At 45.8% G+C, this 14316-nt stretch overlaps 2 protein-coding genes across 4 annotated transcripts in view; one reads left to right on the forward strand and one right to left on the reverse strand.

Moving 5' to 3' along the window:
* Nucleotides 1-14316, forward strand: part of PTK6 (protein tyrosine kinase 6) — a 736207-nt gene that overhangs the window by 662855 nt on the left and 59036 nt on the right. The gene's annotated exons all lie outside the window — the stretch shown is intronic.
* Nucleotides 1-14316, reverse strand: part of COL20A1 (collagen type XX alpha 1 chain) — a 131344-nt gene that overhangs the window by 80912 nt on the left and 36116 nt on the right. For both annotated transcript variants that reach the window (XM_083447254.1, XM_083447253.1), the window contains exons 11-18: nucleotides 14134-14309; nucleotides 11984-12113; nucleotides 11300-11445; nucleotides 7154-7277; nucleotides 6033-6172; nucleotides 5640-5769; nucleotides 2685-2827; nucleotides 1380-1512 (exon numbers count right to left, since the gene is read on the reverse strand). In XM_083447254.1, the coding sequence (XP_083303380.1) occupies nucleotides 1380-1512; nucleotides 2685-2827; nucleotides 5640-5769; nucleotides 6033-6172; nucleotides 7154-7277; nucleotides 11300-11445; nucleotides 11984-12113; nucleotides 14134-14309 (1122 nt within the window). The remainder of the gene's footprint in view (nucleotides 1-1379; nucleotides 1513-2684; nucleotides 2828-5639; nucleotides 5770-6032; nucleotides 6173-7153; nucleotides 7278-11299; nucleotides 11446-11983; nucleotides 12114-14133; nucleotides 14310-14316) is intronic.

The raw sequence follows: 14316 nt of genomic DNA on the forward strand, positions 1-14316 counted from the left end.
CCAAGTTCCCTTGCTCAGACATGCCTGACCACTTAGGTCATCAGGGGACAACATACTGGAAGCCTCATATACTCCAGGTTGTGATCTAGGTTGGGGAAAGCTAGTGTAGGGGTTTAAGAAAAAGAAATCTCCACTGAAACCTTTCATTATGATCAGAAATGGACAAGCAAACAGCAATGTTCTTTAAGCCCTGGTATAGCAAAATCCCAACAGCTGCTCCCACTGAGTACAGCTGCATTTTGAACTAACTGCAATTTGCACACAGTCTTCAAGGGTAGCCCCACATATCAACATTTTGCAGTAATCAACCCTGGCTGTTCCAACAGCATAAATAAGATCTGGGGCAACCGTTTCCCAGAGAAATAGTTACTCCAGACTTGGTGCAGCTTCAGAGAAGCAGCTGTAGATTGTGATGCCATTTCAGATGCGATTCAATTCTCAACTAGCAAATTAAAGGTAAAGGTACCCCTGACCATTAGGTCCAGTCACGGACGACTCTGGGGTTGCAGCGCTCATCTTGCTCTATAGGCTGAGGGAGCTGGCGTTTGTCCGCAGACAGCTTCCAGGTCATGTGGCCAGCATGACTAAGCCGCTTCTGGCGAACCAGAGCAGAGCACGGAAACGTTGTTTACCTTCCCGGTGGAGAGGTACCTATTTATCTACTTGCACTTTGACGTGCTTTCGAACTGCTAGGTTGGCAGGAGCTGGGACCGTGCAACAGGAGCTCACCCCGTCACAGGGATTCGAACTGCCAACCTTCTGATCGGCAAACCCTAGGCTCTGTGGTTTAGACCACAACGCCACCCACATCCCAGCTAGCAAATTAGGGTTGCACAATCACAGTTGCTTGGCAGCTCTCGTGAGACAAGCCAACTTCTCCCAAAAGAACTTTTTGTAATAAGGAAAGAGAGGAGGGGGAGATGCACTGGGAAGTGTGAGATAACCCTTGCTTTGACGCAACACTTCCCCACAAAACAGATCATAATGAATGCCGGTTAAATTGCCAACAACACTGCCTGCAGACCAATCGGGATGAACCCTCAAGAAACAGGTTGCCTGGAAACGCCCTCAAAACATGTGCGTATGTGAGTTAGCAGCTGATAGTTCTGTTTCCATGCCCAGCATGTCAGCACTTCCCTCCATGGTTACAGTCACGGCAACTCAGAGACAGTTTTCCAGCCACTGCTTCAAATTGCCATAGACCAGGCTGCAAGAGAGCCAGCCCCCCTCAGCCCCCAGGCTTTCTGCTGCAGCACCTGACTCCTGATTATCATGGTTTTCCACTTCATTGGCACATTCATGGCTTAGTTATACGCTATCCAGCACCATCAGGTCCCAGCTCCCGAGATTACAGAGACTGCTTGTTCCTGCTCACTTACTGATCTTGTGCCGGACAGAGATGGTATCACTCCGAGCCCCATCTCTGTAATACGCCCATATTGAGATCTGGTACTCGGTGTTCTTTTTCAGGCCAGGAAGAATAGAAGACGCCAAATTTCCAGCAACAGACAGCTATGGGAGAGACGAACAAAGGCAACCTGAATTCTAGGCATCTGCACAGTTGGCCGATGTTTTTATGAAGAGGAGGCTGTGGGTGTATAATGCCTTCTGGGAGTCGAACCATCACAGGTGGTGCAAAAGAGCCCTTTCCTGATGGGATCTTGTGGCCACTTAAAAATCTTTCACAAGAAGCTTCAAAGTTGGGTGAGACTGCTAGTGCTGAGTTAGGGGGTGTTTAACCCTTTCCCCTATGGCATCATCCAGATCTCTATTGCCCCCTTGGCAATGCTGTTGGCCCCACAGTGGGAGGGGGTAGAATATAGTACTTGTAAAGGTAAAGGTAAAGGGACCCCTGACCATTAGGTCCAGTCATGAACGACTCTGGGGTTGTGGCGCTCATCTCGCTTTATTGGCTGAGGGAGCCGGCATACAGCTTCCAGGTCATGTAGCCAGCATGATTAAGCCGCTTCTGGCGAACCAGAGCAGTGCAAGGAAACGCCGTTTACCTTCCTGCCAGAGCGGTACCTATTTATCTACTTGCACTTTGATGTGCTTTTGAACTGCTAGGTTGGCAGGAGCAAGGACCGAGCAATGGGAGCTCACCCCGTCACTGGAATTCAAACCACCGATCTTCTGATCGGCAAATCCTAGGCTCCGTTTCCTTTTCCTAATAGCATCCGGGTGGTTCAATTTAGAAAGGGGAGATCTATACACCTATTCTCACAGGGCTACTTTGCCAATCAAAATCAGAGCCTCCCTGTGTGACATATACATATATTCAACGCACTGGCAAAGGCCACCATATTGTTACCCAATGGTAGCATGCAAAGATACTTAGAATCATATAATTGAAGAGTTGGAACCCCCTGAAGAGTCCAACCCCCTGCAATGCAGGAATCTCAGCTAAAGCATCCATGAGAATTTGCCATCCAAGCTCTGCTTAAAAACCTCCAAGGAAGTGGAGTCTACCACCTCCTAAGGAAGACCATTCCACCCACCGTCTAACAGCTCTTACTGTCAGAAAGTTCTTCCTGATGTTTAGTTGGGTCATCTATTCCAACCAGGTGGAATCATTTGCCCAACGTGAGGCTCAAACCCACAACCCTGAGATTAAGAGTCTCACGTTCTACCGACTGACTTCGCCCGATTCAACTTACTCCGCCTTCCCCAGAGTGGCGACATACCTCCTGCGCCCTCTTTTCCCCAATCACATTCCATTTGATCTGGTAGACAACCACGTCGGACGCTGCAGATGCTTCCCATTCGAGCTGGACCTCCCCTTGCGAGAGCTCGGTGACCTTCAGGTGGCTGGGTGGGGGCACCTTTACTGAGGGAAGGAACAAACTGAAGTTCAGAAGCTCGGCTCTGCCCTCGCCGGTCCTGGAAGGATCCTTTTAAAAAGTCCCATATGCTCAGAGACTTTGCGCCTGTTCATTGGGGGAGATAGGAAGCCCAGAGCACTTGTTCTTTAGATGTTCCTTTTATGAAGAGGCACGTAGTGAGACCATTGATCCCCTACTGGTGAGGCTTGCTGACCTCCCGGAAAAGCAAAAATCTGACCTTTTCCTGTTCGGCAAAGATCATAAGACAACCCGGATGGTCACCAGATTCTGTGTACAGATCTGTAGGCGCAGACCATCCCCCGACCCAAACTACAGTCATACCTCGTGTTACAGATGCTTCAGGTTGCGTTTTTTCAGGTTATGGGCGCTCCGAAACCCAGAAGTATCGGAACAGGTTACTTCTGGGTTTTGGAGGTCGTGCATGCGCAGAAGCACTAAATCGCACTTTGCGCATGCTCAGAAGCGCCGAATCGCAACCCACGCAGATGCGCCGCTGCGGGTTGCAAATGTGCATCCCACACGGATCACATTCACAACCCGAGCATCCACTGTAATTCGTTAAGAGAATCCCCAAACTCGGTTCCATGGGTGACTCTGGGTCATCTCTCTGCAGTAGCTTATCTTAAAGTTTTAAGTGTCTATACGCTTATCGCATTTATAAATTTAAAATTTATTGTTGTACATTGTTTTAAATGTCTGTTTTCCTTCTGGGATTGTACCCCCAAGTGTGTTTTATAAGCTGGTCTCCGGCCGTAATAAATTGTCTGTCCTAACTGAAGTTCAGCTTCTGTCCGTTCTGTCCCAGCCACAAGGAGCCCAAGCCATCTTGCCACCAAGCTAGCAGAGCAGATGGCAAGGGAGTCGAGCGTCAACCGGGCAGCTGCCTTGAAGCATCACATCTTTCGCTTCTCCAGACCCCAAACGACAAAGGCCCATCCTGAAGGGCTGGTAAGTCACATTTCTGCAACCATTAATTAAAGCCTCGTTATTTCATTTGAGCGAGAAGAGGGGTTCCATTCGGCATTTGCAACTCAGGAACTCAGTCAGGAAGGGCATTCAAGGAGAAAATAATTATATATTATTAAAAAGGAAAGTTGGGGGGGGGGAGAGAGAGAGATTTTTTCTCATGGATGTGCTGAAGACTCAGGAATTTGACAAGCTGAACTGTGCTCAAAGTTCCAGAGAAGCCTTGTTCCCGATTTCCAAATGGAATCGCAGAGGATTTTTTTTTAATTTAGAAAATCAGGACAAGGAATAGCTTATCTGCATCATTAAAATAGAAAGAAAGGGAAGCAGAAGATGTACTCGCTCTTGCTCTGAAGTTAATATTTAAATGAAAATATTTACATCTCTCTATTAGGCTTAGTATGCATGTACTAATATAACATGTGATTGTCAGCATTTAGTTTAGTGGTGTTTATATGGAATTGTATAACCCTACTTTGAAATAGGTTGTGTTTTTTAAAAAAACCTTTGTATTTGATAAGTTATTTTTGTACAAAATGACATTATGCTAATGAAGTGCATATATCTATATAAACTACTGCTTTTGTCTCTGGTTGTACAAGTTAAAACTTATCAGCAGGGCCTGCTGGCAATCTAATTGTTATTCTTGATTTTCTTCTGTGACAGAGCCTCTGCTGCAATGGGCTTCCAGCCTCGCCTTCTAATTGTCTTCCAAGATGGTTTGACCTCAGCTTCCAATTAGGAATGTATGAAATCACATCTACCATTTGGCTAACCAGCTCAGTGTTGTCAACACTGGCTGGCAGTGTGTCAGGTGGGGATCTCTCCCATCAATCCCTGGGGGTTGAACCAGGAACCTGCAAGGTATGCGTTCTGCCAGTGAGCTACAGCCCTTCCTCTCAAAAGATGCTCAGCATCCTTTGTACTTCAGCGAATATGTAAACAAATGCCTTGCTCCACACGCTGGAAATATTTCCTTTCAGGGCTTGGAGACTCTGCCTCTCTCGCTGCCTGCACTGCTTCCCCAGAGCTTGAGGGTGAAGCTGATGGGAGTTGTCGTCTAGCAACACCAGAAGAACCAAGAGGTTTCACAACCCTGCTTTAAAGGCTTAGAAAAGTCTGTGGCAAGGTACACATTTTCAGCTGGAGAATCTTTGGGTCACTTTGGTTTAAGGCCATGGTTAACATTGAGGTATCGACTGTGGTTAATATGGCCAATTTTCATCCTACCAGCAACCTCAAAGAACGCAACACCTCTGATGGTGTTCCAGCTGCCCAATTTCCAATAATAATAATAATAATAATAATAATAATAATAATAATAATAATAATATTTATACCTCGCCCATCTGGCTGGGTTTCCCCAGCCACTCAGGGTGGCTCCCGGCAGAATATTAAAAACACGATAAAACATCCAACATTAAAAACTTCCCTAAACAGGGCTGTCTGATGATGTCTTCTAAATGTCTGATAGTTATTTTTCTCTTTGACATCTGGTGGGAGGGCGTTCCACAGGGCAGGTGCCACTACCAAGAAGGCCCTCTGCCTGGTTCCCTGTAACTTGGCTTCTCGCAGCAAGGGAACTGCCAGAAGGCCCTCGGTGCTGGACCTCAGTGTCCGAGCAGAACGATGGGGGTGGAGATGCTCCTTCAGGTATACGGGATTGAGGCCGTTTAGAGCTTTCAAGGTCAGCACCAACACTTTGAATTGTGCTTGGAAACATAATACGTGGTTCAACATTATATAGAACTTCAGTATCCAACTGCAGCTTTGAGGACCACCTAGACTTCCAACGGCTGCATTTCCCCAAGCTGACCAACCCTTGCTTACATGTGGTGACGTTGGCCGTTACAGGGAAGGAGTCCCCTTCATCATAAACAGAAATCACGCTGACAAAATACTGCGTCAACGATGAGAGAGGCTTCAGCACAGCAAAGGATGAGTTGCCAGGAACGTCCACCTGAAATGTAGAAAGTGTTAGGGTTGCAGAGTGTCTTCTAGTAGGTTTTCGCTGTTTGACGCCAGCAGCAGAGACCATTAATTGCCCTCGCTGTCTGGAAGATGATATAATAACTTCTGCTCTGTATGGAAAGTCTTAGGCATTGCCTGCCCCACTGAATGATTGTCTCTTTGTCTCCTTCAATATGTCTAGCTAGCTGTTGTTGGTGCAAAACAACAGAACTTGTTCGGCTACTGCATAGTGGCTCTTACAGTCTTACTCACCTCTCCAGTGTTGCTCCCCCTGCTGGAGATGTACGTTACGCGGTGCTTTTTCACGGCATGTGAAGCCGCCTCCCAGTTGACCCTGACCGAGGCATGGCTGATGTTGGAGAAATGCAAGAACTGTGGAGGGCTCAGGGCCACTGCAAGACATAACCATGGGGTTACCATGATAGGATGTCCACACTAGAGACCGAAGCCCAGTTTAATTTCATGGCATCTCTCCCCAAAAGACCAGGAAATCCCTGTTCACTAGAGAGGCTAGAGGGACGCGGGTGGCGCTGTGAGTTAAACCACAGAGCCTAGGACTTGCCGACCAGAAGGTTGGCGGTTCGAATCCCCGCGACGGGGTGAGCTCCCTGTTCCTGCCAACCTAGCAGTTTGAAAGCACGTCAAAGTGCAAGTAGATAAATAGGTACCACTCCGACAGGAAGGTAAACGGCGTTTCCATGCGCTGCTCTGGTTTGCCAAAAGCGGCTTAGTCATGCTGGCCACATGACCCAGAAGCTGTACACCGGCCAATAAAGCGAGAGGAGTGCCGCAACCCCAGAGTCGGCCATGACTGGACCTAATGGTCAGGGGTCCCTTTACCTTTAGAGAGGCTAAGGACATCTCCTAGGACTTAGACATTCTCAGAATCCTGGGAGAAAATATTCTCATTTCCCATAACCCCTCCATGTCTGTTAATCCACTTTCAATATTAACAGTTTTCCTCTTTTCCCTAAGGGTGTTTTCCTTAAAGTGCCACAGAGTTTGCTCCTTCTCCCTACAGATCCAGATATGGACTACCAAACGATGGTCAGTGGCTACTCTGTTGAACTGCTAGATTTAGTTTATTATGCCACTTTGAGCAGACATGGCTTCACCCAGAAAATTCTGGGAGCTGTGGTCAAAAGACCCCCTATTTCCCTCACAGTGCTGCAATTTCCAGAGTCCCCTTGCGAATAAGGATTTATTGTGAAGTCACTTCCCAGAATTATTTGGGGGGAACCACAGCTGTTTGAAGTGGCATCACAGTGCTTTAAACTTATTGTGTGAATGGAGTCTTAGTCAGAACTTCTCCCCAGGCTCCAGAGAATCCTATCCAAGCCATGCCAACGTTAAATCATACAGCTGGGACTTACAAGTGGTTTCCTGTACACTCGCCGGATCGCTAGCATCTTCTCCGTACATTGCGTAAACAGCCAGCGAGTATTCAGTGTTGGGGGACAAGCCCTCAAGAAGAACGTCAGGCTGTTCTACTTTAACCTGGAGAGAGAGAGAGAGAAACTAGGTGTCTCCAGGAGAACATCCGCCACGACCTGAAGCAGCTCGGGCAGGGAATCCTTGGTGCAGCGGAGAGAGAAAGCAAGTGCAAAGAGAGACGTGGGTGATTTTAAACCCCAACAAACAAGACTGAAGCAGCTGACCAGGTGAGCCGGTGGGTCGCTGTTGTCCACCAGGAGGAAGGGAAGTGAGGCACTGGCGGAGCCAATTTGGCACTCCTGCTGGTGTTTGCTGACCACACTGGCCTCACTGTTGGCTACCCCCTTCCTTCCTTCCTTCCTTCCTTCCTTCCTTCCTTCCTTCCTTCCTTCCTGTTTGCTTTTTTAAATAAATTGTATTGGGTTTTCTGTACAGAAAATAAAGCACAACTTATGTATCACAGGTAATAGTTAAAACAACGCAATGATAATACTAATAAAACCAAACAATATTGACTCTGGGCTTCCTCAACTAAGGATTCATTCGGGTAAGTACAAAAACTGAAATATTCTTAAACAATTGTCGGCAGCTCCATCTCCTATATTTTAATTTCAGGGCACACAGACCAGCAGCAGATCGGGGGGAAATAAAAGCTAAGGAAACTTAAATCAACCAAGGCATGACAGAAAAGCTTAGCCCACGTATATTCCAAGTGTTTGCTGATCAAGTTTGGAAATTAAAACAGTCTAGGGAAAAATGCCCCTTGCACAAGACTATTTTCTCCTGACAATCTCCGATGTCCATTTTGATTGCCATTTTGTCATGACAACCACAGGACGGGACAACATTGCTTACTGTTAGTAGCTTTTGCAGCACTGAGCACCACTGTCAGGCACATTTAAAAAGGCAAAGGAGCTGAATGTTAAAATATTCAGGACAGGCAAAATAAAATACCTCTTCACCTGGTACACAGTTAAACTACAGAATTGGCTATTGGTAGCTATTAGCCAAAGGGACTCGGGTGGCGCTGTGGGTTAAACCACAGAGCCTAGGACTTGCCGATCAGAAGGTCGGTGGTTCGAATCCCTACAATGGGGTGAGCTCCTGTTGCCCGGTCCCTGCTCCTGCCAACCTTGCAGTTCGAAAGCATGTCAAAGTGCAAGTAGATAAATAGGTACTGCTCTGGCGGGAAGGTAAACAGCGTTTCCGTGCGCTGATCTGGTTCTCCAGAAGCGGCTTAGTCATGCTGGCCACATGACCCAGAAAAACTGTCTGCAGACAAATGTTGGCTCCCTCAGCCAGTAAAGCGAGATGAGCGCCGCAACCCCAGAGTCGGCCACGGCTGGACCTAATGGTCAGGGGTCCCTTTACCTTTTAGCTATTAGCCACAAGGGCTATTTTTTTACCTCCATTGTCAAGGCAGTTTGCCTGATTTCCAGATGCTGGGGATCCCAGGTGGGGAGAAAAGTGAAAGCAAAAACAAACCAACACAAAATCTAACCTGACCTCCTTATCTTCTAAATGGGAGAGCAGTTTAATCATGCTGTCCCCACACCTGAATTCAACTGATCCTTAGTGCCAGGATAAATTCCAGCCATTGATGGCATTCCTTGTTCTTTGCAGTGACCTTCACAATGCTTCCCGCTGACACTCGTAAGGGTTGTGGGTCGTTAGCAAGCACCAGAAATATATTTGCAGGCATTTGACCCTTGCAATGGGCAGGGGAAAGCTTTTCAAAGCACCTGAGCCGAGTGTGAAACATACGGAAGAGCTCTCCCAGGAGCATTCATCGGAGCAGGGAAAGTTCTCAGCCTCAAGCAAACAAGGGCCCAACAGAAGAACAAAGAGTCACAGGAAAGGGGAACAGCTGGCCAGAGAGAGGCTCCCTGCCTTTGTGATGCAAAACATTTCACAGTGTGCGGCACAAACAGGAGGAGAGGAGGGTTTGGGAGTGTTAATAAAGGCGAGCCCTTAAACAAGGGATGCGGGAGGGTCCCTGATTACCTGGGCACATCTGTCTGCAAACTGGAGTATGGAGGAAAGCCTTTCTTTGCTTTCTGCATTTTAACTCTCCCGAATGTTCATTACAGCGAGTCTGCTGCCACCTTCCGCCCATCTGGCGGAACTACATGGGGGGGGGTTAGAATCATAGGATTGTAGGGTTGGAAAAGACCACAAGGGTCATCTAGTGCAACCCGCTGCAATGCAGGAATCTTTCACCCAACGTGGCTCAAACATACAGCCCTGTGCATGTGTCGTGTAGCTGGTGACGTAGCTCAGTCGCTGCAGCATGAGATTCTGAATCTCAAGGTTGTGGGTTCTAGCCCCGCAATTCTATGACACAATCATAGAATTGTAGATTTGGAAGGGACCCTGAGGATCATCCAGTCCAGCCCCCTGTAATACGCAGATCCCCATATGGGGATCAAACCCATAACCTGGGATAGCTCAGTAGGTAGAGCATGAGACTCTTAATTTCAGGATCGTGGGTTCAAGCCCCACGTTGGGCAAAAGATTCCTGTATTTGCAGGGGGTTGGACTAGATGACCCTTAAGGTCCTTTCCAACTCTACAGTTCTAGGATTCTATGTAACCTTGGCATTATGAGCACTACATTCCAGCCAACTGGTCCCATCCAACTCTACAGTTCTATGACTCTATGCTCTTTTTGTTGGTTTTTGTTGTTGTTTTCTAACTACAGTTTGAGGATCAAATTCTACCTTTCCCTATTTCATTGCACACACTCTGCCTGGTCACTTTGATCCTTGGGAGAGACACTCCTAGGAGTTCTACATGCTCCCATGGTTTGTCTTATGTCCACTAAGACCAGGGCTTTTAGTGTGGTGGCATCTCTCCTTTGGAATGTGCTCCCAATGAACATCCTGGTCCTGAATGGGGTAACTGCGCCTCTGAAGGACCAGGTGCGCAGCCTGGGACTCATTTTAGACTCACAGCTGTCCATGGAGGCGCAGGTCAATTCTGTGTCCAAGGCAGCTGTCTACCAGCTCCATCTGGAACACAGGATTAGACCCTATCTGCCCGCAGACTGTCTTGCCAGAGTGGTGCATGCTCTGGTTATCTCCTGCTTGGACTACTGCAATGTGCTTTACGTGGGGCTACTTTTGAAGGTGACCCAGAAAATATAACTAATCCAGAATGCGGCAGCTAGACTGGTGACTGGGAGTAGCTGCCAGGACAACATAACACCAGTCCTGAGAGATCTGCATTGGCTCCCAGTACGTTTCCGATCACAATTCAAAGTGTTGGAGCTGACCTTTAAAGCCCTAAATTGCCTCGGCCCAGTATACCTGAAGGAGCATTTCCACCCCCATTGTTCAGTCTGAGATCCCTCTCTGAGGGCCTTCTGGCAGTTCCCTCACTGCAAGAAGCGAAGTTACAGGGAACCAGGCAGAGGGCCTTCTCAGTAGTGGCACCCGCCCTGTGGAATACCCTCCCATCAGATGTCAAAGAGATAAACAACTATCTGACTTTTAGAAGACATCTGAAGGCAGCCCTGTTTAGGGAAGTTTTTAATGTTTGATGAATTATTGTATTTAAATACTTTGCTAGAAGCTGCCCAGAGTGGCTGGGGGAACCCAGCCCAATGGGCAGGGTATAAATAAATTATTATTATTATTATTACTACTACTACTACTACTACAGTGGTACCTCGGGTTAAGTACTTAATTCGTTCCGGAGGTCCGTTCTTAACCTGAAACTGTTCTTAACCCGAAGCACCACTTTAGCTAATGGGGCCTTCCTGCTGCTGCCGCAACGCCGGAGCACGATTTCTGTTCTCATCCTGAAGCAAAGTCCTTAACCTGAGGTAATATTTCTGGGTTAGCGGAGTCTGTAACCTGAAGCATATGTAACCCAAGGTACCACTGTATTAGGCAGGCACTAACAGCACTCGCATTCAGGAGCCTGAGTAAAACTCACCTCTTGACTCAGGGGTGATCCCTACATCAAAATCTCACTTTGCTTTGTATAGGGGATGCTTCTTATCTCTGAGCATTTAAATGCCTCCTCCTCAAAAAAAACACCAAGCCCACCATTGTGATTACAGTTGAAACCAATATCCTTTACCTCTTTGGTACCATCTTCTGCTCCATTGGGTGCTGAAGAGCAAAGAACCAGATACTGGCTAGCTCCATCTGCTGGCTCCCAGCTCAGTCGTATGCTGTTGTGGCTGATTTCAGAAGCTCTGAGGGACCCAGGGGCAGAGAGAGGCACTATGGGGGCAAAGCAGAGAAATTATCAAAGGCAGGTACATTTCCTCACCCAAAGCAGCTGCCAAATGTGAACATTTGCCAGGCAAAAACGACATGCTACTTTGCTCTGAAAATAAACACACGTATCTGCACAGTCTACAAATTATGCAGATTAAATATCTATTAACCTTTGAGCAAATAACAGGCTTAAAATATTTCAAGGCTAAGAATATTAAGCAATTTTTTAATTAAATATTCTCAGATAGAGGTCTTTTATTAGCCATGAATGTCTGGTTCAAAGATAGGAGAAAGATCATCTGAGCCATGATCTCAGAGCAAGACCTTCTGGCTGGTATAAGGTAAGGTTACCAGATGTCCCCATTTCCTGGGGACAGTCCCCAGATTTACAAATCAGTCTCCTGATGAGATCCACTGAGGTTGAAAAGTGCCCCCGGATTCATTGGAAAAAATCTGGTCACCTTAGTATAAGGGGCATGGCTATCAAACTAGCACCAAGGACACATTTAACCAAAGACCAGTCAATCAATTCCTGGCTTACATGTTGAGGTGATGCCTCTGAGTCCATCTCCAACTGCGTTCTCATAAATAGGAAACACTGAAACCAGATATTCTGTGTGGGATGTCAAGTTGAGGAGCTGCACGGCTGAGGCTGCCCCATCTAAAACAACCTAAAAATATACCGAGAAGTTGCACTGAGGGATGAGGGATGAGGAAGGAATCTGATTTTGTTTCAAAGAAGATGAGGTCCTTACCAGAGGAGAATGACAGATCAAGTCGATGGATTTTGCCGAAATGGCAAAAATTAAACAAACCCCTATGTTGCAAAGAGAACATCAGCAATATCTAGGCAACACAATGACCATGTACATACACAATAGACAACCTTTATAGAATACCTTCAAACCATAATAAGTACAAAATGAAATCTTTAGTCTCAAAGTCTCTGAAAATCTTTAAATGAAGCGAGGTACCAGACTTTGTACAATGAAAGACAAGCTGTGAAGCTTTGTGTATTCAGCAAATATAATGTCCAACGCTAAACAGTGATTCCAGATATTGACTACTGTTTTGTAGAATTCTTTGTCAGCGTGGTGCTCCAGAGAAGCGGACACGGAGCAATGGATCCAAACTACCAGAAAGAAGATTCCACCTAAACATTAGGAAGAACTTCCTGACAGTAAGAGCTGTTCGACAGTGGAATTTGCTGCCAAGGAGTGTGGTGGAGTCTCCTTCTTTGGAGGTCTTTAAGCAGAGGCTTGACAACCATATGTCAGGAGTGCTCTGATGGTGTTTCCTGCTTGGCAGGGGGTTGGACTCAATGGCCCTTGTGGTCTCTTCCAACTCTATGATTCTATGATTTATGATATAGAATTGCTTCATAAACCCATCTTATTTCGAATAAATGTGTGTAAATGGAAATGCTGTGGAACAGTGCTCATGTAATAATGCAGTCACTGCAGTACTTCGCTTCATTTAAAGATTTTCAGAGACTTTGTGTTGCCTAGATATTGCCGAAATGGCAAAAATGACCGGAAGAATCAGGAAGACCAAAATTTTAATAAGGAATGGGGGAAATTTATCTTAAAAACCACTGTAAACAGTCAAAATCGTTAGTAGGATTGGAATAACACTTGTAGTTTAATGGTGAATTTTGGACACAACGGAGAGGCAAAAGATTTGGATTATTATAAAAGATGCAGGAGGAAATGATTAACTATAGGACCCACAAAGGGGAGGAGGTAAGTACAGGAGATTCTTTGGAATCTTGTTTCTATGTTATATGTTGAATATATGCAAAAAAATTATCTGAAAAACCAAATAAATAAATTTATAAATAAATAAATAAATTTATAAATAAATTTATTTTCAAACAAAATCTGATTTTGTTTGAATTTCAGTGAGAAACTACCTAATTAGTACATTTCAAATCAATACATAAACCGAAGTGCAACTGCCCTCTGAAATTCACGCGCCTCTGAATTTTGTGACGCACTTTTCCAACCAGTGTTTACAAAAATGCATATGTTAGAGGGGAATGTGCCTAAATATGCACGTGAGTGAAAATAGCATACACAAATGGATCATAGGGTGGTCCCCACTACTGATATTGCCAGAGCCTAGTTTGGCAGGACCTCAGCAGCTCATAAGGATGGAGGGGAATAATAATAATAATTGTTATTTATTTGTTCACATTTAAAGGCCAGCTTACCAAGTTCACATTTTACAGAGCAATATGAGCACAAAAACGCTGCAATTCTCAGAAATTTGTGTGACCCTGAATTTTGTAGTACAATTCTCCAGTTCAGTAATGTGTACAAAAATGCATTATATTTGCAGAAATTGCATTGGGGAAATGTGCACATCTGGCAAAAATTTCCACATAAAAATGGGCACATCAGAAGAAATTCACACAAAAATGAAATTCATGCACACAAATTTTCACCAGGATTCCACACACCCTGAAATCACTAACTGATGTGGAAATGTGGAGGACTGGACGTAAGATTGGAAAGATGAGAAACCGAAAACAAAGAAAACTGACATATTTCCCCATTCCTAGCAACTCATACTGCAAGCAGTACAGACTCAGGAGTTCTTCTATGATTTGGACTGTTAGGTATGTGCCATTGCTAGTGCCCACCTGGTTGATCCAGCTACATTTGAGATAGCAAAGACAGGACCACTTACCTCTTTGGGAATCCCACCCCTAGAGGGGTAATAGACCACCCTATATTTTTTAGGTGGTATCACAGGGGGGTTCCAGATGAGGCGTATACTTCTGGATGTTACCTCCTTTATAGCAAGATTGGTTGGGCTCAGGTGGGCTCCAGTATTCACGAGAATAGCTTTGAGAGGGTCATCACCTGCAAA

This window comes from Podarcis tiliguerta (genome assembly GCF_965153285.1).
Source record: "Podarcis tiliguerta genome assembly, chromosome: 6".
Lineage (NCBI taxonomy): Eukaryota > Metazoa > Chordata > Lepidosauria > Squamata > Lacertidae > Podarcis > Podarcis tiliguerta.